This window comes from Pseudonaja textilis, chromosome 2, assembly GCF_049901715.1.
Source record: "Pseudonaja textilis isolate UNSWEBS1 chromosome 2, rPseTex1.2, whole genome shotgun sequence".
Classification (NCBI taxonomy): Eukaryota; Metazoa; Chordata; class Lepidosauria; order Squamata; family Elapidae; genus Pseudonaja; species Pseudonaja textilis.
In genome coordinates, this window is record NC_141991.1 from 166,311,224 (window position 1) to 166,334,901 (window position 23,678).

The following is a 23,678-nucleotide window of genomic DNA, read 5'->3' on the forward strand; positions in this document are numbered from 1 at the left end:
AGGGACTCACTTTTACAAACATGGGAGAAAATTAAAAAAAGCATTATTTGAAAAGACCAAACTGGATCTCACCTATGGAAGCTATTTTATATCCAAATACAAGGGACATTAAAAAAATGATTAGATATAAAGAATTGGTAGATGAAAAGGAGGAATTAAAAATACTGGATAAACTAAAAGAACAAGGGATAATTTTAGACTGGTGGGTACATTTGCAAATTCAAACTAAATTTAAGAAAGATTTAAAGGAGCTAGGGATAGATAAAGATTTACAAAATTTAGATCAAATCTTGACAGGCAAGGATATAAAATTTATAACACGAACATATAATTATTTACTGGAGGTACCGTGTTTCTCCAACAATACAGCCTCCCCCAAAAGGAAGTCCCAGCATGTTTTATAAAAATGAAATTACACCCCCCCCCCAATTAAGGCCTATATTAAAACATGCGAAATGGGGGGGAATGGCGTGAGGGCTTGCCGTTAGGAAGTACTTTTGTTGCATACCCGGATATGGTGCTGCCTGCGTTGACCTCGGCGTTGGTGGGGCATTTCGTATTGGGAGACCTTCTGCCACCGTTGCTTTCCTTTTTCCCCATGCTGCCGCGGTGTTTAAAGCAATTCCACGGTGTTTGGTGCAGCCACGCATTTGGCGATGCCCAGGAAGGTAGCGACGGGAGCACCTGAAGCTGAGTGTCTCCGCCGGGCTCCAGTTGCAGGGAGGAGCCCTGGCCGGCCCCACGTGGCTGCGCCAAATGCCATGCCGCGGTGTTGCTCCAAACGCCGTGGCAGCACAGGGAGAAGGGAAAGCAATGGTGGCGGAAGGTCTCCCGATACGAAGTGCCTCACCAACACCGAGGTCAACATCCAAGCCATCACCGCTCGCCCGCCCGAGGATGCAAGGGGGGAAATTAAGTCACCCCCCAAAAGACAGCCTAGCCGTTTTTTCGGGGTCAAAAAAAAAAAAAAGACCCGGCCTTATTATATGAGAAACACAGTAGAACTAGAGGAGGAAATTGTTAAGGGAACAATGATTGACTGGGCGAGAAATGTGGGTCATAATATAAATTTGGATGAGTGGGAAAAGACTTGGACCAAGAACTGCAAGCTGACTTTGTCAATGGCAATCAATATAAAATGTTTTGTGGATGGCACTTAGCGCTGGCAAGATTGGCAAAAATGTATCCAACCTTGAAACCAGAATGCTGGAAGTGCAAACAAAAGAAAGGAACGTTTTTCCATAGGAGGTGGCAATGTATAGAGGTCAAAAAATACTGGAAAAAAATACAGAGATGGCTTTTTGAGATTACAAAAAATAAAATTGAATTTGGAACCCAAAATGTTTTATTAGGTATGATCAAAGGGAATTTGAGTAAAGATAAAAGATACCTCTTATTGTACACATCTTAACTGCAGCAAGAATCACGTTAGCATAACATTGGAAGAGTGATAAAATACCACCAGATGAAGTTTTGATTCAAAAAATAATGGAATGTGCTGAACTAGATAAATTCACTATGGAACTGAAAGGCAAAGAGGATCGAGAATACTATGCGACATGGGAGAGGTGGTACGAATGGGTGAAGGATAAGGATAAAAATAATGTAGTCACAAAATAAGAAACATGTATATACAATGACACAATAACTGTTAATGGAAACGAGATTTTTGTATTTTTTGTTTTTAAAGAATAAATTTTTTTTAAAAAGCAGGTTTTTTTTCCTCTGAGGTTCACAGTTGATAGCATCAGCATGGAAACAAGGCTAAAATGAGGTGCTTTCTTGCAGATGTTCCATTACGCCAACTAGGTAACGTCATCAGTGTTTGTGCTAGATAAGCACTGATGATGTTACCTAGTTAGGGCAATGAAACGTCTGCAAGAAAACAAGCAAGCTCAGAGAGCACCAAGGAGCCCCCATTTCAACCCTTAGCTACAAATATTCTGCTTTATTGATATAAGGCAAAAAGTGATGTTGAAGGGAAACAACACATTCTTAGAAGGGAAGCAGCAAACCTTTAGCCGTTCTCTATAGCAGCGGTTTTTCTGTATTCTCTACAGAGGTAGATAAACTCAACAAAACATCAATACAAAGTATTTATTATTAGTTCATCAGGTATCTTCATAACTCACATTTGTGACGAAGTTCTTCTTTATGTCTGTTGGGTATATGGATACTCCAACTGGTTTGGGTTGAATAAATATGTAAACCTAGGATTAAGTGCTTTGTAGCTTTAAGCACAAGAAACTGCAATGTCATTGTGGGTGCGGTTGCAGGCAGCCATATAGGTAGAGGGGAAACGTAATAGCCCCGGCTTCTGGATGCAACTGTCTGAGTCCGGCTTCTGGATGCACCTGGTTACTGTTCCTGGTCTGTTGCCTACTGTTGTTGGAACGTCTATCTGCTTACCTTGGAGGCTACTGTGCCAGATACCAAATTCAACTGAACACAAGGACTGTTTACTGGTGAGCTGAGGATTCAGTGTTGTCTTGAGAGAAAGGTATCAGAAGGAGAAGATTAAAAGCAGATAAAGACATTGTACTTACTGTTTAATGGACTTGATAACTGGATTGATAAACTGGATACTTACATATGGACTGAATGACTATTCTTAATCTCTGTATGAATTAAATACCTATTTAAAACCACAAACAGTCTTTTTGTCTCAAGTGTGTGTATACTCATGGGCCCAGCCTCTCTCTCATTTGGCTGCCTGGCTTGACTGCTGCTGCACACTCTGCTAGGGGGTTTATCCCCAAACACTAACATTGGTTATGGGCCCAGCAGTGTGCACAGTCTAGCTAACCAGGTTTTAGCAGTGAGAGTTTTGGTCAAGAGTTACACATTGCTGTAAAGACAAACTGTTTGTTAAATAGTTATTTTTCTGCATAGCAATGGCACAAGTTAATTTGCCAAGTCTGTCCATGATATCCAGACTAGATGGAACAAACTATGTTTCATGGTCACTGAAGTGTAGTTTACTGCTACGAAGAGAAGGTTTGTGGGACATAATTACAAACCCACCAGATGTATCAAACTTAAATCCTAATGATGAAGAGGATTATAAACTGATACAGGACTATGAAAGAAAGAATGAGCAGGCTTTGTGCATCATAGGTCTTACCCTGTCTGACCAGCAACTCATTCATATCCGAGGAGTGGAAAATGCTGCAGAATGCTGGGATAATCTTAAAAGGGTTTATGTTCGAGACAGTGTAGGAGCTCATATTAATCTTACACGGAAGCTGTTTAGAACACATCTTGAGATGAATGGAGACATGTTAACTCATTTAAACTGTATGAAAAGCATTTTTCAACAACTGCAAGAAAAAGAGCTTGTATTTAATGAGTTGCAACAAGTATACATCATACTGTCTTCTCTGGATCGAAGCTATGATGATTTTGTGACTGCATTAGAAGTATTGCCAAAAGACAGTTTATCAGTAACTGAGATAACCGGCCGGCTATTAGAGGAAGCCAGGAGAAGGAGCGAACGTGAACAGCTGAGGGAAGATAAGAATAAGGAAGAGAAATTATCTTCAAAGCCTGAGAGAAACCAGCTGTGTAAAGGAAAGCACCCGGAAGAAGAGAAGTTATCTTCAACGGCATACACAATTAAAAAGTGTTTTAATTGTGGAGGCAGAGGACATTTGGCAAGATTCTGCAAGAAAGGAAAACGCCAGAATTTAAAGAAGCCAAAGAAATCCTTTGAACTGGCCATGTTTAGCAATTGTGATATTAAGAATAATAAGTGCACACTGGAAAGGGATGGCAAAAAGGTAACTGCAGCTTTAAATGGAGCATTGTATGTCTTACATGATAGTAAGAAAGGGGAGGCACAGGCTGTATTTAAAAATACCAAGCCTCATGATGAATGTATCCATTTATTGCATAGGCGTTTGGGGCATGTAAACTTTAAAATGCTAAAACGTACAGTTGAGTTATCTGAAGGAATAAGGTTAAAACCCTGTGATAAGTATTTGCGTTGTAATGTCTGCTGTGAAGATAAGAGTAAAATATTGCCTGCAAATAGGCTAAATGGTTTCAAAACTAAAGAACCTTTAGAAGTAGTATTTGCAGACATTATAGGTCCAAAGAAACCCAGTATGGGGTGCTCGATATATACTGAGCATTATGGACCATTACTCTAGATATGGGTTTTGCTACCTAATGAAAAGCAAAACTGAAACATATCAACATTTTTTCAACTGGTTAAAGTTTGCTGAAAGAAAAACCAAACGGCAACTGATAACCTTGGTGACAGATAATGGCACGGAATTTGTTAATAGCAAATTCCAGAGTAGATTAAAGGCAGCTGGAATAGCTCATAACACATCTGCACCATACAGACCACAGCACAATGCATATATTGAAAGAAGAGGCCAAACACTGCAGGCGATGACCCGCACTATGTTAACTGATTCTGGGTTACCTGATTCTTTGTGGGGAGGCAACAATGTGTGCTAATAATTTATTGAATAATGTGGTTAACTCAACCACTGGTGAAATACCATTCACCATGTGGCATGGCAGGAAGCCTGATTTGAGTTACCTGCACATTTGGTGCACCAGCATGGGTGCATATCCCTACACAACTCAGGCATAAAGGGCAACATAGAGCTAAACAATTTTTCTTTGTTGGTTACCAAGCTAACCATAGGGCATATAGATTTTGGGAGAAAGGCACATCAAAGGTGTTATGTAGTGCCAATGCCCAATTTCTAGAGCACGTAGGATGGGATAAGTTAGAGCAGGATAGCAATAAAGAGGTGGTTATTGAATCCTACAGAAATCCCATAAAGTATCCCTGTAACTTTAAGAATAATGTAAAGCAAGAAGTACAGGAAGAATTAGAGCCCCTAAAGGAAGAAATAGCTGAAGATGAGGAACCGGTAGTAACTCAACCAAGCCCAGTAATACCCAGAAGGACTACACGTGTATCTAGACCGCCTGATAGATACCAGGCTAACACAGTGTGCCAGGTAAATAGAGTTCCATCTACTGTGGATGAGATTAAAAGGTATCCTTCTAAAGAGAAAGAAAAATGGTATGCAGCAATTAATAAAGAATTGAAGTCTTTAAAGGATATGAAGGTGTATGAAAACGTAAGATTACCTAGTAATGAAAAACCCATTGGCTGCAAATGGATTTTTAAAATAAAAACAGATAAAGATGGAAACACAATCCATAAGGCAAGGTTAGTAGCCCAAGGCTTTAGACAAAGTGCAAAAGACTATGATGAAGTATTTGCACCTAGTCTGAAAGCAGCAACGTTAAGGCAGCATTAGTGTGGGCAGCAAGCAAGAAATATATAGTTAACCATTTAGATGTGGAAACTGCTTACTTGCATGCTCCACTAAGACATACTGTGTATATGAAAAGGCCTAATGGATTTAAAGGAGACAATAATAATGATAATGATTGTTGGTTATTAAAGAAGAGCCTATATGGTCTTAAACAATCGGGCTACGAATGGAACCAGTATATTATGAAGGAACTGACCAATATAGGATTTAAAGCTGGTTTAGCTGACCCATGTCTGTTTAAGAGAGAGAAGAATGGGAAGATATCATTATTATTGTTGTTCACTGATGATATTGCTCTGATAACTAAGACTAATGATGAAGCAAATGAAATAATAACATCATTAGCCAAGAAGATAAAAATCAAGCAATTAGGGGAGATAAAGAGATATCTAGGATTGAATATAGTGAAAACTCAGAAAGGGTTTAAGATATCTCAAGAAGATAAGATATCGAAATTGCTAATGGATTATAAGATGGAACTTTGTAAGCCTGCAAAGACTCCAATGAGTCAGGATATTTGCAAAATGGATACACAAAGTCCCAAATGTGATAAGGAACTGTATCAATCTTTGATTGGTAGCTTATCATATATTAGCAATTGGTCAAGGCCAGATATAGCTTTTAGTATTAATCAGCTGGCACGACACAATAATGACCCGCTTCAATGTCACTGGATAGCATTGAAAAAAATCTTAAGGTATCTTAAAAGTACATTACACCATGCACTGTATTTAGAACCAGAAGGTGATCTCATATTGAGTGCTTATGCAGATGCTAGTTTTGCAGCAGAAAGAGATACTAGAAAGTCGACTTCAGGAACAGCCATAATGCTGGGTAAGACATTAATTGGCTGGAAGTCTATAAGGCAACAGCATATAAGTTTGTCTACTATGGAGGCAGAATTCTCCTGTTTATCACTACTGTGTACTGAGTTGATTATGTACAAACAAATGTTGAAGGATATGGGTATAACTGTGAATTACCCTATAGTTGTACATGAGGATAATCAGGCAGCAATTAAAATGGCTACAAGTATTGCAGTAAAAACGAGAAGTAAACATACAGATTTGAGATATCTTAATGTAAGACAGTCTGTACAGAGTAAATTGATACAGCTGGAGTACTGCATGTCGGAGGACAATGTAGCTGATCATTTTACTAAAGCCCAAGGTGCTATTAAGCATCTAGAGAATTGTAAAAATATGGGTTTAGAATGTAAAGGCATTACATATTTATGTCACCCAAAGGGGAGAATGTTGGGTATATGGATACTCCAACTGGTTTGGGTTGAATAAATATGTAAACCTAGGATTAAGTGCTTTGTAGCTTTAAGCACAAGAAACTGCAATGTCATTGTGGGTGCGGTTGCAGGCAGCCATATAGGTAGAGGGGAAACGTAATAGCCCCGGCTTCTGGATGCAACTGTCTGAGTCCGGCTTCTGGATGCACCTGGTTACTGTTCCTGGTCTGTTGCCTACTGTTGTTGGAACGTCTATCTGCTTACCTTGGAGGCTACTGTGCAGATACCAAATTCAACTGAACACAAGGACTGTTTACTGGTGAGCTGAGGATTCAGTGTTGTCTTGAGAGAAAGGTATCAGAAGGAGAAGATTAAAAGCAGATAAAGACATTGTACTTACTGTTTAATGGACTTGATAACTGGATTGATAAACTGGATACTTACATATGGACTGAATGACTATTCTTAATCTCTGTATGAATTAAATACCTATTTAAAACCACAAACAGTCTTTTTGTCTCAAGTGTGTGTATACTCATGGGCCCAGCCTCTCTCTCATTTGGCTGCCTGGCTTGACTGCTGCTGCACACTCTGCTAGGGGGTTTATCCCCAAACACTAACAATGTCCAATTCCTTTGCATATCTGATTTGTAGGTAAAAGATGGTTATCTCCTAACCCATCTTGTAGCGATAGAAAGCAGCTGCCATGAGTTAGGGAATTCAGGCAAAAGTGAGGAAAGCTCCCCCAACCCATCAAGGGTCAAATTAGCAACCAATCGGGATTACAGATGTGGCCACATGACATGAACTACATTTCCCAGGATACCTTTAACTACATTTACCATGATGCATTCCGTTAAGGGGACAACTCATAATTCCTAAGTAACTATCCAATTCCCATAGACTGGCTGGGACAGCACAGCAGTGGCTAACTTTTTTGGGCTCCTGTGCCAAAAATGGTGTACACCCTTGCATGCTCGCATGCCAGTACCCAGAAGGCAATGCACGCCCCCCCCCATGCTCCCTATGCATGTGCGTGCAATCCCCACCCACCCCCGCCGCCTCCACCTGCACTGCATCTCACAGCTGATTTTCAGCTGGTTTGAGGCCTTTTTTGGCCTCCCAGAGGCTTGAGGAAGGGTTCTGCAGGCCGAAAACTAGGCCCATTTCATCACTTCCGGAAAAACAGGAAGTGATGAAACAGGCCTGGTTTTCAGCCTGCAAAAGTCTTCCTCAAGCCTCTGGGAGGCCGAAAAAGGCCTCAAACTGCCTGAAAATCAGCTGTGAGGTACACGCATGCACAGTGAGGTAAATCTGATTGCAAGCTCGCGTGCCGGCACAAATGACTCTGCGTGCTACCTGTGGCACGCATGCCATAGGTTCGCCATCATGGCTCTATAGTTTCCAAAGTGCTCCAAAATCACTACTGTGGGCAGGGACACAGGCAAGAGAAGCAGCAGCAGAAATACTCCCAACTCTGCCAGTCACTTTTCTCCTCTCTTTGGGAAAAGCTGGAGAAGGGAGACCCTCAGAGGGCTCAGGCACATGGCTACTCTAGTGTGGGGAAGAAGTGGCTATCCTCAGTTGCAACAACCCGCATCCATTCAGCACTGGAGAGGTTTACTTAGGTTCTCAAAAGGGATTTTAATTTCAGGACAACGTTCAGAGAAAGAGGCAAAGATTTCAGCTGAATCCAATCCATTTCCGCATCGATTAACTGCAAGGGTCTTCTTCAAGGGCCAGGCATTCCATCACTACACCTGATTTACATCACCCATACCCTTCTAGTTGTCTACCAAGCCTCTCCAGACCTGATGGATTCTCCGCAGTATTACCAGCCATGCATGCCATCACAGGAGAGATCCAGCATACAGAGAACTAAATAAAAGCAGCGGTCTGCCATGGTTTTGGAAAGACATACATTGGCATTTTAAAATATAAGTCGCTCCATCCCTAAAATGGAAACAAGGGAATTATACCAGAATATGCTGCTTTTTTTTTAACCAGAAGAACATTTCTCTCTTTACCAGTCAATGGAAGAAACAGCAGCTTTTAAAAAATTCTTTATGATGCATTTCAGATATTGGTCTGATCAATGCAGAGGAAAGAGTATTGGGGCTGGGCATCTTTCAGGTCTTAGGGAAGGCACCTGAATCAGCCCTCCTCCCCAGTAAAGGCAGTCCTCGAATTACCACTATTCATTCAGCGGCCACTTGATGTTACAATGGCACTGAAGAAAGTGACTTACAAGAGGTCCTTGCACTTATGACTGCTGCAGCATCCCCATGTCCGTGCATTCAAAATTCAGGCCTTGTCACCCAGTATATATTTATGATGGTTGCAACATCCTGGAGTCGTGTAATTGTCATTTGTGACTTTCCCAGCCAGGCTTCCAACTGGAGGGGAACTGGATTTACTAAATGACCGCATGATTCACATAACTGCAGTAATTCCTTTAACAACCGGGGCAAAAAAGGTCATAAAACTGAGCACGACTCATTTAACAACCCCTTTGCTTAGCAATTCTGGTCCCAATTGTGGTCGAAAGTCAAGAACTACCTGTATAGAGTCTTTAAAGGAGAGAAGACAGGGAGAAAAGCTGCAGCATAGAAAGGATGACTAGTAACCAAAGAAAAGATATTTGGTGGGTGACGGGGGGACACATACACACAAAAACAAGCACCCTATCTATACATAATTGTGGCTTTCTATGGTTACTCCTTTTTAAAATTTAGATATTGTTAGATTTATACAGTGGTACATTGGGAGGAAAATCTGAAAGAGTTCGGTTGAGAGGCTGATTTCAAAAAAATGAACTAGAGGCCAAAGCACCTATTACAATACCTCTGAGCCAATATAAGCTTTGCCCTGAATTAACTCTGGTGCTGCATAGGCAGGGCTCCCACAGCATGTATTCAGATGGTAATCCAGACCCCCCTGCAAAAGGAACAAAAAGAATAATCAAAGTCCGCAACGCAGAACAGGCGCTTCACCTCTGTATGAAAACTGAACTGAGTAGATCTTGTTGGCGTGAACGCCTGAGCTCCTAAGAGAAAAACAGAGCGACGTGTCACACTTAAGAGCCGTTGACATCAACACAATTTGCCTTTTGCCTCTTTACTGTTTTTATCTGGCATGCAGGTGAGCATACAAGTAAGTCGCCTGTAGTGGGAGTTCAAATCATGGAATTTTTAAATTTAGTGCAAATTGCAAATTGAGATCGTGTTGTGCTTAAAGCAACCCAAAATTCAGGTAATGAAAGGCTAGCGCATGTGCAAGTTGGGGTTTAAGATGATGCTGATCTTTGTGAATTCAGAATAGTACAAATTATTGTTATTATTATTTTAAGAGGCTTGTTATTATATGAGTCTCACTGGCTCAAGGTTGACTCAGGCTTTCATCCTTCCCTGATCAGTAAAATGAGGACCCAGATTGTTGCAGGGAATATGCTGACTCTGTAAACTGCTTAGAGAGGGCTGTAAAGCATTGTGAAGCGGTATATAAGTCTAGATGCTATTGCTATATTGGAGTAAAAATGTGATGTAATTATATGACACGAACATGGTGTCAGCAATACTAAAATGAGATGTGGGAATACCTGAAACTATGATAGAATTTTGTTCTTATTTTGCTTTCTATAACTACCTTATGGTTTTGTTAAGCATACACTTAAATTGTAAGAAAAAAAAAAACCTTTGGAAGATTGAGATCACGATCCAGATAGTCTAAACCAATGTTGGATTTTACTATTAGGCATTTGATCAGTTGTTGAAACTTTTTTTTAAACCTTCAAGTCAGTGTTGACTCTTAGCCCCTGCTTGGACAAATATCTGTTGTTTTCCTGGCAAGATTTTGGAAGTAGTATGCCCTTCACCTGCTTTCCAGGGTTGAGGGAAAGTGACTGGCCCAAGGTCACCCAGCTGGCTTTGTGCCTAAAGCAACACTAGAACTCACTGTTTCTATCCTGGTGCCTTAATCATTATGCCAAATTGACTTTCTCTTGAAACTAAGACTCTAAACTTCTGTCACACAGATGACTGACCTTCAGTAGGGCACTAGTAGGAAAGAAGAATCCAAACAGACCCCAACAGATATGATTTGTTTGGAGATGAAACTACAGACTTCTCTCTTTCTTCAGGCTAATATTGTCTGGTTTTTTTATGTTATTTTTTGGCAAAGGAATTCTAGCGAAATTAAGCTTATACTCACCCTTGGTTTTGCACAGAGACCAAAGTCTATCAGCTTCAAATTATGCTCAGCATCAATCAACAAGTTTTCCTAAAAGAAGAACAATGACAGGCTAGAACAAGTACAATGAAGCATAAGAGTAACTATGGGCAGTAAAGGCGGCTCCTTCCAAGGAAGCCTCAAGCCTCAGTTCAATCAAATGCACACCTATACATACAAAACACGAATAGCTGGCTTAGCTGCAATTTGCGATCTTGCAAAAAGAGAATGTAACGATGTAGGAAGAGGGTCTAGGAGGGTCAGAAGTCTAGAAAACATAAGTCTTTCTCTAGGACTTCTCAACCTTGGCAACTTTAAGATGTGTGATTCTAACTCCCAGAATTGAAATTCTGGGTTTGAAATCTGCCCACCTTAAAGTTGTTAAGGTTAAAAAAAAAACTGCTCTAGAGAGAGACCACAAAGCAAACACTGGACAGGGGAAAACAAAGGAAGAGGAAATTAAATAAAAGTTTGAAGCAAGCAGATGAGACAATGCACCAAGGCAAAAAGAGGGCTAGTTAAAAAATGAGAAAAGATTGTAGGCTCTAAGCGAGATTAAAAGAAATAGAGAAGGAAGAGAAATGGGCATGGAGAAGGGCAGGCAAAGAGAGGAGCCAAGAAAAAGCTGGAAGTTTAATAAGAAAGACTAGGCAGGCAAACTTGGAGGCCCATGGGTGGCCAAGGAGCAACAGATGTGTTGGCAGTGAGGCTTTTTATAAACCGGCTTGAACCTATCATGTAGTTCTTTGGCTGCAGGCTTCTAAATAGAAATAAAACCAGCAGCCAGCAGTGAAGACCATCTGGGCACCAATGTAGATTTGGCTTATGTTTCTAGGAACAGTAGGTTACTACTGTCTACACACTTACTGGTTTGAGGTCCCTGTGTGCGTATCCCTGGCTGTGTACGTAGGCAATTGCAGCTACAATCTGACGAAAAAAGATGCGGGCTTCATCTTCAGCTAAGCGGTCCTTTGCAATTATGTAATCAAAGAGCTCTCCTCCAGGGCAGTACTGCAAAGGAAGAAAGAAGCCATCGTGTTTGGGGAAAAATTGGCTAGTTTGGAATTACAAAAACAAAACAAAAGCGATGTTGCTGGCTCTCTAAAAAACACTGAAGACAGGAAAAACGATTAGCATTTAATGGAACTTTTCCAAGCCTTGGTAGACAGCTGAGAGATGCATCCCACTCTTTAATTTGTCATGGATTATATATGTTATTGGTACGTGAAGCTGGTAGGAATGCTGGACATGCCCAGAGCCAAAAGCATATCGTTCCTGTTCAACGAAAGAGACAGAGTAAGCCTAACCACTGAACTCCACGGAGGGCAAAGTCAAATAGATTCTTTGGTTTCTTTCTTCATCCTTTTATGAACCAGGCTAGAACTAAGGAGGAATTTCCTGACAGTTAGAACAATTAATCAGTGGAACGACTTGCCTTCAGAAATTGCAGGTGCTCCTTCACTGGAGATTTAAAAGAAGAGATTGGACAGCCATTTGTCTGAAATGGTATAGGGTGTCCTGTTTGAGAAGTGGGTTGGACTAAAAGACCTCCAAGGTCCCTACCAACGATATCAATCTGTTATGTTGTTTGAGCAGCTCAGAATTTAGGCATAACAACAAACAACCTTCCAAACAACTGGAGCGTCAGGGTTCTGAAAGATGCCCTAATTAATTCATGAGCCTTGAGCCAAATTTCAAAAGAAATCCAATTATTGATTAGGAGCAACATGTCAGCCCACCTATGACCCTGTTCTCTCCCCCCTCCCCCAATTCATGTGATTTATGAATGTGTCATAAATCACATTCTAGTAACCTGAGATACAATCTGGAGAAAGGTATGCGTGGAATGCGCTTCTGGTCATAGCAACCAAGCTTCTCCATCAGTTCTCCCCCTCCTCCTGCCTATGGCAACTCAAGAGGAGGCCAGGAATGATTTATGAGTTCACAGAGATTTCAATACCAAATGGTTAGTTTCCCATCAACAACAGACGCCTACTAAGGGAAAGATTAGAGCACACCCATCCATAAAGATATAATTGTTAATTCTTCCTTTAATTTTGCAATTGGTTTCTGTAGTAAGGCAATTTATCACAATGGTGAAAGTGTTAAGACTGAAGACTGGGATGCCCAAGGTTCAAGTTCTACCTGACCTGGCTCTCAGAGGAAAGACCTGATAATAAATTCAATTTATAATGATATGAGTAATTCCTGCTCTCTTATTTGGCTTTTTGACTAGCTGGTCTTGGGAAATGTGCTGAATAATTTGGTTAGGAGCAGGGATGGGAAACCACCATGGAAGGGTTTTAGACTTTCCTGAAAAGTAAGAAGTAGAGAACCTCTACTGCTATATTTTGCCAGGGAAACATATATACATTAGTTAAATTCAATCTCTGTAAAATACTGCAGATATTACCTTTGTAAAATTACTCAAGTACAATGATTAAAATTTACAATGTTTATTAAAAAAAATAGGGTATCCTTGTTCCAGAGCAAACTATCTGATGACAGAGGGGGAAAAATCCATCAATGTAATATACATTTTAAATCTTTTGACCATTCAGCATTCCCCCTTTGATCCATCTTCATATTATAACCAAAATTCTTAGTCTACTATCATACATTGTATTATACTTTTATCATACAATGTATCATACATTGTCCAGCTCTTCCATTTCAAACTAACATGTTAACAATTACACCTTCATCATCAGTATACAATTACACTTCAAATTCTTATTTTGTTCCACATCGTAAATCTTTTTATTCATTTTAAATCTTTGTGATAACTGTAAATGGGAAAACCATTCACAGCTATATCTTTATACCATTATTTGCTGTTTTGATTTAATTTTCTATTCCCCTTGATGATTTTCCAAGAATTCCTCATACATTAACCATTTCCCTTCATCTGCTTTTTCTCTTCTGTAAAATACCCCTTATGCTGAGATCCAAATAGGTGCTTTGGAGGTTTATATCTATTCCATATTCTAAATATGGAATATCTAATAACTATCTCCAAAATACATATCTTCCAAAACTCTAAACAAGAAAATCCAATTATCAATTGCTTTCTCTGAATCTATTTTTAAAAGATCTCTTCTTTTGTTATTCTATTCACATGCTATCCTTCCATTTGCATTTCCTTACATTCTCCTTTGAATTTTCCATAAAACTCTTGCTTTCTACACATAGTCTGAATTTCTGCTGTTTAAAAATCAGCCCTTACAACTTATCCCAGCTAAACATGATCTTTTTCTATTTGAATGTCTGTCAGAAAAATATACTTTTTCCTCTTGTGCAATATTTAAGTTGAAATTTCCTTAAGTAAAATTGCATCTCTATCATCAATCCTCAATCTAAGGCAAATATTAAAAAGAGAAAGTAAATGAAAAGTTCAAAAAGAAAAAGGAAGGGGGAGGAGAAAAGGAAATATGTATATTTATAAAAAAGAAAAAGAGCAAAAGAAAAGTATAGAAATAAATGATTTCCCATTCATCAAGATAAATACATTTTCAATAACTCAACAGAGATATTTCAACCAAAATTTCTTCATCCCATATCTCATCTTTTATTTATTGGTAAATAATAAAATATCAGAACTAAATCAATTTCATTTTTTTTCTTTATGTTGCACAATATCTTGTCATTTTCTCTTTAAAAAAGTTTGCAGGGATGTCTAATCCTCACCTAGAAGCCCAACAGCCTCCTATTTGCTATGAATGTATAAATTCAGTGTTCGCTAAAGAAACTTATAAGTACACCAGACAGCCACAAGAATCCATAGCAATTCCTCCAGTATAACAGAATTGTGATGTAAATTGTAAAAACGGATGAGGTTTTAAATCTTACCTCTAAAACCATAAAGATCTTCTTTGGTGTCTCAATTACATGGTACAGACGACAGATATTCTGGTGGCTTAAGCTCTTCATTGCTTCAATTTCAGTTTTTATACGAGGTAAGTCATCCTAAAAAATGGAAGATTCATGCCATCTCCAGGTCATTTTATGTCAAAATAAATAAGATGAAAGCATTTATTTGCTTACTTCTTCTTCCCACCCCCCCACTTTTTTTGGCCTTTGGTATTCCAATATTTCTGTGTGGACGGGAACTATTTTGTTCTTTAATCTCTTGCCCAGCTTTAGGTCTGTTTTAACTGCTTTCTTTTTGTTCTATGGTAGTAAAAATTTCTCTGCAGAAAAAAACACTTAGTGATATTTGTCTCATCTAGTTCTCTTCTGTCTAACTGAGCGTTTTTCAAATTTGACAACGTTAAAATGTGTGAAGTTCAATTCCCAAAATTCCCCAGACAGAAGCCCACACATCTTAAAATTGTCAGGTTTGAAAAATACTTGTCTAATCCAACACAATGGTAAAAGTCAAGACAAGGAGAAAGGAGCTTTTCTGAGCAACGTGTGTACCATTCTTCAGGTGCTACATGAAGAAAACAATTATTTTCTCATAGTTTCAGGAAAAAATACAGCATGCCATGAAAAACACTGTCCATGTTTCATTTGATCAATGCTCATTTCCCCGTTCAGAATTAATGCATGCTGGCATGAGGGACAAAAAGGTCTAAACCAAGAATGAGGTTTGGCTGTCAAAATACACAAACCATGCTTCTTACAATTCCTTACAAGAGCACCTTAGCAAGACCACAATGTATTGGGCCACAGCTGAATTTCTTTTTTTTTTTAAAAAGAACATTGAATTGAATAGGAAGGCAGGATCTGAAATAAAGGCAATCTAGCCTAATGAAAGCAGCTGAGCAGAATCAGATGTAATAAGTATGCCTGGGATCACAACTCTCCAACCCATGGGCATAATTTAGCTTGCTGGGCCAGCTCATCTTCCTCAAATATCGTGACCTTTAATGTTCTTTATCTTGCTGGGACCAGCTGTGTTTTCAAAAGGAGCTAAATATTCTGAAATACTTCATTTGATGACATTAAAAGAGAAAATAGTTTCTAAAGGCAGAGCTTCATTTTAGAAGAGTCTGGGGACACCACTTCAGTTTCCCAGTAATAAGAAAAAGTATCCTGGTGTATTTCACCTTTCAGAGAAAGAATTCCTTGGTCTGAAACTCATTATGATGTTTGGTCTATCAAGTCTTTATAGAGGTGGACAATTTGACCTTTGGATTACAGTAGTTTGCCTTTTGTATCCAACATACAATTCTACCATTAACTGGCATCCAACTAGCATTATTGTCTAAATATCATTAACGAATGCCAAATGTTAGGTTGCAGTTAATGGAAAATGTGGCCCAAGCGATTTTAGTATATTCCAAATTCCTTAAGGTTCCAAATCATTTAGGCCAAAAACCATCTTAACAATTAATGAGCTGTATGATTAGAAACAGTATTTGTACATATAAAACTAATATTTCCTTTCTTAAAAACTCACCCCCAGAGTCAGCTTGTCCATTATTTTTATTGCAACCTGTTCACCAGTAAGTAAGTGACGAGCCAATTTAACTTTTGCAAAGCCACCTACAGTAAGGAAAAGAAAAGCCCACCATGATTCACAATTAGCATTTATATTCAATTCTGCCTTGATTACAGTGATTATTAGCTAGAATTATTGGTTAGGTCAAAACATCTCCTTCTCAAGGACAGCTTGTGACTATTTAACAAAGGAGCCCTTACTTAGATCACTTGTTCAGTTATATGTCTAGTATAGCCTCTATTTCATAATAATGTCTTACTTTTAAATCTGCAGATCACCCCTGTTAGCAAAGCAGATCTTCCTCCAATATGCTTAGGATTGTATTCCTGTAACCTCTATGATGCTATTGCTGCCCCTAGAATTTTCTCACAAAATCCAACTCTTTAAGAAAGGCCAAGGCATCTTGGAAGTTGGAATGCAAGACTAAAGGGTCAAGAGAAACATTCTGTTATCTGTGAAACTAAGAAAAAGGAGAGGATATTACTTAGTTTGGGGAATGAAACGTCTGCAAGAAAACAACCAAGCTTAAAGAGCACCAAGAACCCCTCAGGAGAGGATGTAACAGATTTGAAGGCAGCCTGGTCATCTAAGATGGAGTTGCAAGTGCAGGAAAATGAAGGTGAAGTTTCATTCATGAATCAAAGGACTGAACTGTTTATCAATAAAGTATGAATTGGGATTATGTAGGTGTTATGGGTGCACATGAAAGTAAGAATCCATAGTTGGTGACAGTTCACATTATGGTCTAGTGAACAGTGATAATGAAAGCACCAGAGATGTGCTTTGAGAAAATTATGCAACATTCTGATTGAATGCCACACAGAAGAAAAAAAAATATCCTGCTCAGTAATAAGAATAGATAAAATCACTCATAAGTATTTCCTTTAGGGAAAGGTCTGTTTTAAAATCATGATTGAACCATAAATATATTCATACCAACAGCAATGGAAGGAATATAAATCTAAAAGCAACATTGATGATGAAAAAGAATTACTGAAGGTTATGAGAGGCTTCAGATATGGGAAAGTCCACATTTGGAGATGTCAAGTGCATTTTTAGAAAAAAAAAAAACAGGCATGGAAACATAAGATTTGAAAAAATGGGTGTGAAAGCAAAATGATTGCAGTTAGAAAAAAATACAAATCATATATGAAATCATATTAGAAGTTTTCCAAAATCATGAAAGGTACATAGAAAACAAAGGAGAATGCAGAAACTGGTTAGAAAAATTTAAAAACAAATTATGCTGTGGAATGACATTAAAGACCGTGACATTAATGGGAAATCTAGGAAAACACATTTGAAGGAATGAAATAAGCTATGGAAAAATGCACATTCAGAGAATTCTTGTTTCAGAAAATGGTGGAAGAAATATACCATGCACCATAGCAAAAGAGTTGAGTCTGAAGGGTAGAAGGCTAGAGGTCTCAAACCACCTCTTCCAGAGGCTGTTTGGGTCTTTACCGATAGTCTTTGATCACCAACCACTCTTCAGTGACTGGTAGAACTTACAATGGTGCTGAAAAAATTACTGCCAATTTGTGACTGACCTTTGCAGCCCTCTCAGTCATATGATGTCTATTACAGTCAGTATGCAATGTCCTTTACATAACTAGTGGGTTTTTTTCCTTTTTCTCCCTCCTTTGCAGAACAGAAACATTGGAGAAGGGATTTCAATGGTGTAAGCCGTTTGCTCTTCTACACACCAGAAGCAATGAAATCGCACCAGCAACCAAAGGTCAGGTAAAGGGGCGACTGCCTACAGAAATCACTTGCTCTCCTCTCCTGCAGTGCAGAGATTAGAGAAAGGCTTTCAATACAGTACTGTAAGCTGTTTGTGTAGTACACCTGTGGCTCCCAACCATAGGCTGTCAGTGCAATCACATTGCTTTCAATGTGTAGAAGAGCAAACAGCTTACTCTCTTGAGATCTCTTTCTCTCCAGTGTGTCTGCTCTATGATGGGGCATAGGAAGAGACAAAGCAATAAATTTTTGCAGGCAATCTTTCCTTTCTTTTCAAGAAAGCAAACTGCTTTTTCTTCAACACATCACAAGCAATGCTATTATACTGACAGTGGAAAGGGTCAGGCAAAGGAGATTGCACACAAAAATCCCTTGCTTGTTTTCTCACCCCCACTCCAGGATGGAGAGATTGGAGAAATGATATCAAGAGAGTACTGTTGCATAATGTAATCTGTTTACATAGTGTAACTGTGACTCTCAGCTACAGGCTCCTGGTGCAATCACATTGTTTTCAGTGTGTACAAGACATTAAGCGGGCACTGGAGCATTCCGAAGTGCAGGGGAATGATTAGGAAGAAAACAAAGGCTAAAGGTGTGAGACTGAGTAGTTTTGTCTCTTTTCAGCTAGAAGGCAAGTGATTTCCCACTTAGCAACTAGTTTGCTTAGTGGTGAAATTGTCAATCCCAATTAAGTTTGTTAAATGAGCTGTTTTAAATTGGTGATGTGGTAGTTTCCACTACCATAGGCCATCCTCCAGAGGAACTTCATCTGATATCCTCGCTCAGCCACTGGTGTGTAAAGGGAAAATAAGGTTTGTATTACTTGTGCAGTCTTTCTGGCAATAAAATGGTAAAAACAAAACATGATATAATTTTGATATTGCCAACTCCTGATCACATAACACTGATGCATATGACTAATGAGCTCTTGTTCTCCTCTTCTCCAATTACACAAAAATAAATAATTTTTTTTTTTTAAAAAGGAGAAATACTAACTAAAAATATTCAATATTGAAGTATAGATCTGTTCAGGTTATTAAAGAATTAACTAATCTTTAATTAAAAAAGAAAATGCAACGGATAATATAATACTCTGAACAGAACCTAAGATCTACTGTATTGTAATACCCTGAATAGACCTTAATACTAAGTAATAATATTTTCCCATTCCCGTGTTAAAAAGACATGAGGTTCTTTATTATTATAATTACAGCAAACTGATGTTAAAGAAAAAAACTAAGATTAGATAGTGGATCACATATGTGAAATATGAGTCAAAGCTGACATTAAAACCCAGTTTCCTAATTTATGCAGTGAATTAAAGAATTTTTGTCTACAATGCAAAAAAAAAAAAATCTAAACCTCAGGTATAAAGACCTCATAAGGCTTATAACCAATTTCTGTAGAAATAATAGGCTCTTTAGAAAGATTTAATATTCCTAGTCTTCCCAAAATTCTTCTTGAGATTCCTGCTTAATGTTCTAGGATAGTGGTCTCCAACCTTGGCAACTTTAAGACTTGTGGACTTCAATTCTGGGAGTTCAAGTCCACAAGTCTTAAAGTTGCCAAGACTGGACAGCCCTGTTCTAGGATGTTTGGAAGATCTTGCACTCCACTTATTTCCAGCCTCTATCCAGTAATTTCTGCCTTGTTTTAAAGGAAATATTCCCCCCCCCCGCCCGCCCCCCCAAAAAAATCTTCATGAAAGGAGGGCTGGGGAATCTCTCTCTGTACTTAGATGACAAATACCCTTCTTCTTGTAAAGATGTTGAGCTTAAGTGTATAATCTCTCTGAGAGGATGTGTATTCAAAATGCATAGGTTCTGACAGGTGGCAGTCAAACTACATAAATAACAAATCAGTACACAGAAAAATATATTGCAAGGACTAGTCAAAGAGAGCAAGGAGTGGTTAATCTTTTCAAAAGACAGAGAAAATGTAGGAACATTTTGATGGATATGTTTAGGGATGAACAGAGCTAAAGAAGGTGTTTCCATCGTACTGGAGAGAATTAAAATAGAAGTGATGATTTGGAATGAAATTGAAGTGAGGGACTCAGGGGTTGGCTATGGGTTTTAAATTGAAATGTTCTTATAAATGTCAATGTCCATAAAGAAATCAATGTATGAAAATATTGAAAAAATGGTAAGACTGCAGTTCTAGACAGTATTACTAGAGAAATATTAAAATGTGAATGTTTTTCTTAGGAATAATCACTAGGTTGCTTTGTTTAATGGAACAATGTAGGGCCACCTTATAAACTAATATATCTAGAATCTGTAATAAATCTGAAAATAAAGCTAAAACATTGCAATAATCACCTGTAGTGTTTTTAATGTATGCATATTGTGAATATACCCTTCATTGGGAAACTCAGATCAAAAATAGAATATAAAGTAGCAAAGTTTAAATAGTTTTACTTTGAAATTCATACGAGTCTGAGATTGGTATATTTCCTACATCTATCTGAAATATTGTGAAGCATACCTGTTCCAATAGTTTCATGAATTTCATAGTATTTGAGAAGTTCCTCATAGTCATCTACAGTCATATTGAAATGGAAAAGTGTCTCCTAGAAGGACACCACAAAACACAAAATAATCATGAGCTGAATTAACAAAAACCAAAATTAATCACCAGGCAACTAACAAATATTTCAAAATGTTTAAATCTGTGTTCATAAAGCTCCTAGGAGTAACATAATTCAAAGATAAAGCAGTTTTCTGTAATGTAACAAAGAACAGATAATCAAGGTTCCTTCTTGGTCATACACCATTTATCTTGATTTAATTCAGGGAGTCTACTTCATCTGAGCACTTCATCTGAGGCTCCAGTTTTGTCTGGTAAAGATTTATCTGGGTAAGAGCTGGAAAATATGCTTGGAACAAAGGGGATTTTTGACTGTATTGATTAGAAATGAAGAAATGTTTTATATTCATACTACCACTTATTAATTGGCAATATGAGAATAAAGTAATTGGGAACCATTATTTTGCCAATAAATTCATATTCGGAATCCTTAGCTCAATTTACACTTAGGGAATAGACAGAAGCAATTTACTCAGGAGGCCTGTCTGCCTTTTGTCCAGTTCACCAACAAGTCATGAAAGTTGTCAATATTATGTGCTTTCTTCATGTAAAATCGTCATGGAACATTTGCATGATTTGATAAGTTTTGAAACACTTAAGTTACAATAAGTTACTGCCCAGTTCACCCAGGTAAATGGAATTTTAGTGGTCCTCACATATACATAAAGATAACCAATGAAAATGGATGGAGCCACATCTAGTCATGTTAGTGTCATTGTGGTAAACTGCTAGTTTGCTGACATCAAGTGGTTATCCAGAGTTTTACAGCCTATTATTTACTAACCCTTGGTTTTAACTTAATATCTTAAGTGAATTCAGCATGTATGCAGTATATCAGAATTTGGTGTAAATGTGGATCAGTCTCATTTTGTAGTGCAGAGCTTTTGCTCTGTCTTATTCAGGAAACTTTAAAGCCTTTAAAGAGGTCATACTTGACTGAGAAAGGTATATGGCATGTACTATACTTAGATAAGTGAAACTATCATATTTTTAATTTGTTTAAATTTTGCAGCAAATAATGGTCTACTTATGGCCCATTTTAGGAACGTTGGGGGTTCAAAAGGCAGCAAAGAAATACATTGAATAAAAATAAATATTTTCTGTAATTGTTATCCCATGCGCGCGCACACACACACACACACACACACATATATATATATACCATAAAAATACAAAAAACTACCAAGTGGCAAGAAAGAGATGCAGACAACTTTAATTATTTGCTGTAACCCAGCAGAAATCCAGAATTTGTAGCTCTCGTTTTATCTTCCCATACATTTTAAACATCAAAAAACGAGCACTTCTAACTCACTTTTGAATCCTCAGTACAGCTGCAAAAACAAGTTTATAACAAGTCAAAGTAGAAGAAGCCAAAAGAGTATAAAAGGCATTAAAAAAAACCCCAAAACCAACCTCCTCGCCCAGCGATAAATATTGCAAAAGGCGGCGGATAATAATATTAAGGGAAGAAAACACACATACCGTTGTCCAGGTATCACCCACTATATCCAACCCAACGCTCCCAAAGTTTAAAATTCCCGGAAAACTAAACCGTTTCCGGCTTCCCTCCAAACAAAGGCCCGTATCCTCGGCGGAAAGGGCGGGATTAGCGAAGAAGGGGTGCATGGGAGGAAGGTAAAAAGAAAAAAGAAGCCGAAGTAGGAAGTGTGGCGGTTGGTTTGTAGCGTTGGCCTTTGGGGAGGCGTGGCTTCATTTCTTCAAATAGCCAATGGGAGGAGCTGTGCGTCGGTCCAGTTCTCTTTTTGCTGAGCTTCATAAGTGTGCCGGGCTTCTTCACGGTGATTTCACGTGGAGGAACTCTCGAGGAGGGAAAATGGGTTTTAGCAACGGCACTTTATTTATTTATTTTTATTTTATCTTTATTTATTTATTTTTTGTCAATTGCTTACAAGATAATAGGTATAAGTAAAAAAACATAGTTATGAATACATGGATACATATAAGACAAAAAAAAAAAGAAACAATAGGACAGGGACGGTAGGCACGTTGGTGCGCTTACAGCTTCACAGTGTTTTCCCAGCTCTCTAACCGGTTTACAGAGTCACAATATCCCCCCAACAATCTGGGTCCTGGGTTATATACTTATTTTTAAAAGCATATGGCTTATGTTTCACTCGCTCCTGATTCGCAAACGATCGGTGAACCAGAACTGCAGTTCGCAACTCGGATGTGCAGTAGTAACACGCTAGGACATTTTAGGTAGAGAATGGGCGCTCTTAAAACTAACGGGCTCATCAAGTAGCATAAAATAAAGAGCATTTAAAAAGAAAAGACAACGTTGAAGTAATAAAGGAGTTGCCCTTAGTGCACTTTTCTTTTACCCAAGAATTAAAAATGTTTTTTTAAAAAAATATCTTTGGCTTAAAATTGTACTGTATATTTCTCTTCTTGCCTTGTAGAAGGTTGAGTGTAATTTTATTCACCAAATTCTGCAGTAGTCTAAAAAGCAAACGTTTTGGATAAGGTGTATATTAATATTCTTTTTTAATATTTTATTTTATTTTATACATTTCATTTCTACATTGAGCAGTGTGCCCTCTAGGTCTCCAAGGTGTTAACATACACAACATATAAACACCATCTTCATTATGATCATATATAAACAAATATGCAGTAATATAGAAACAAATATGATAACATCAATCATATTATAATATCCATTAATATTCTGAGCTATCTCTTACCAGAGCCAATTTGTATAGTGATTTAAGTGGTCAGCCTAGCAACTGAGAGACTTTTAGCTCCAGTCAGCAACTGGGTCAGGCAAACAGGTGAAGCCTTATCTGTGGGATAGCACGCAAAACCATCCCCCTCTGGTCTGCAGGGGGGGGAACCTCTGTCCATGGAAGTGCCCAAAAGGTTGGGGGCCGCTGCTCTAATGGATACATTGCAACCAAATTTAGATCCAGATTAGGCAAAAACTGCATATCATTCTCCTGAATGTTGCTTCTCTACTCTCTGAGTGAATTTAAACGTTTATGATAACTCAAATTTTATTAATGATCCTAGACCAAAATTCTGAATATAAAACAAACCAAAACGATAATATTAATGGTAAAACACTTAATCACCTTTTAAACATGAAAAAAAAATTCTGTCAGAATGT

At 38.2% G+C, this 23,678-nt stretch overlaps 1 protein-coding gene across 2 annotated transcripts in view; it reads right to left on the reverse strand.

Moving 5' to 3' along the window:
- Window positions 1-22,153, reverse strand: part of MELK (maternal embryonic leucine zipper kinase) — a 40,240-nt gene extending 18,087 nt beyond the window's left edge. Inside the window, exons 1-7 of one of the 2 annotated variants that reach the window (XM_026712678.2) lie at window positions 22,034-22,153; window positions 20,450-20,534; window positions 16,178-16,263; window positions 14,623-14,739; window positions 11,641-11,784; window positions 10,756-10,824; window positions 9,391-9,483 (exon numbers count right to left, since the gene is read on the reverse strand). In XM_026712678.2, the coding sequence (XP_026568463.2) occupies window positions 9,391-9,483; window positions 10,756-10,824; window positions 11,641-11,784; window positions 14,623-14,739; window positions 16,178-16,263; window positions 20,450-20,513 (573 nt within the window). In that variant the 5' untranslated portion in view covers window positions 20,514-20,534; window positions 22,034-22,153. The remainder of the gene's footprint in view (window positions 1-9,390; window positions 9,484-10,755; window positions 10,825-11,640; window positions 11,785-14,622; window positions 14,740-16,177; window positions 16,264-20,449; window positions 20,535-22,033) is intronic. The other variant, XM_087926351.1, reaches the window with a different exon arrangement.
- Between the last annotated feature and the right edge of the window lie 1,525 nt (window positions 22,154-23,678).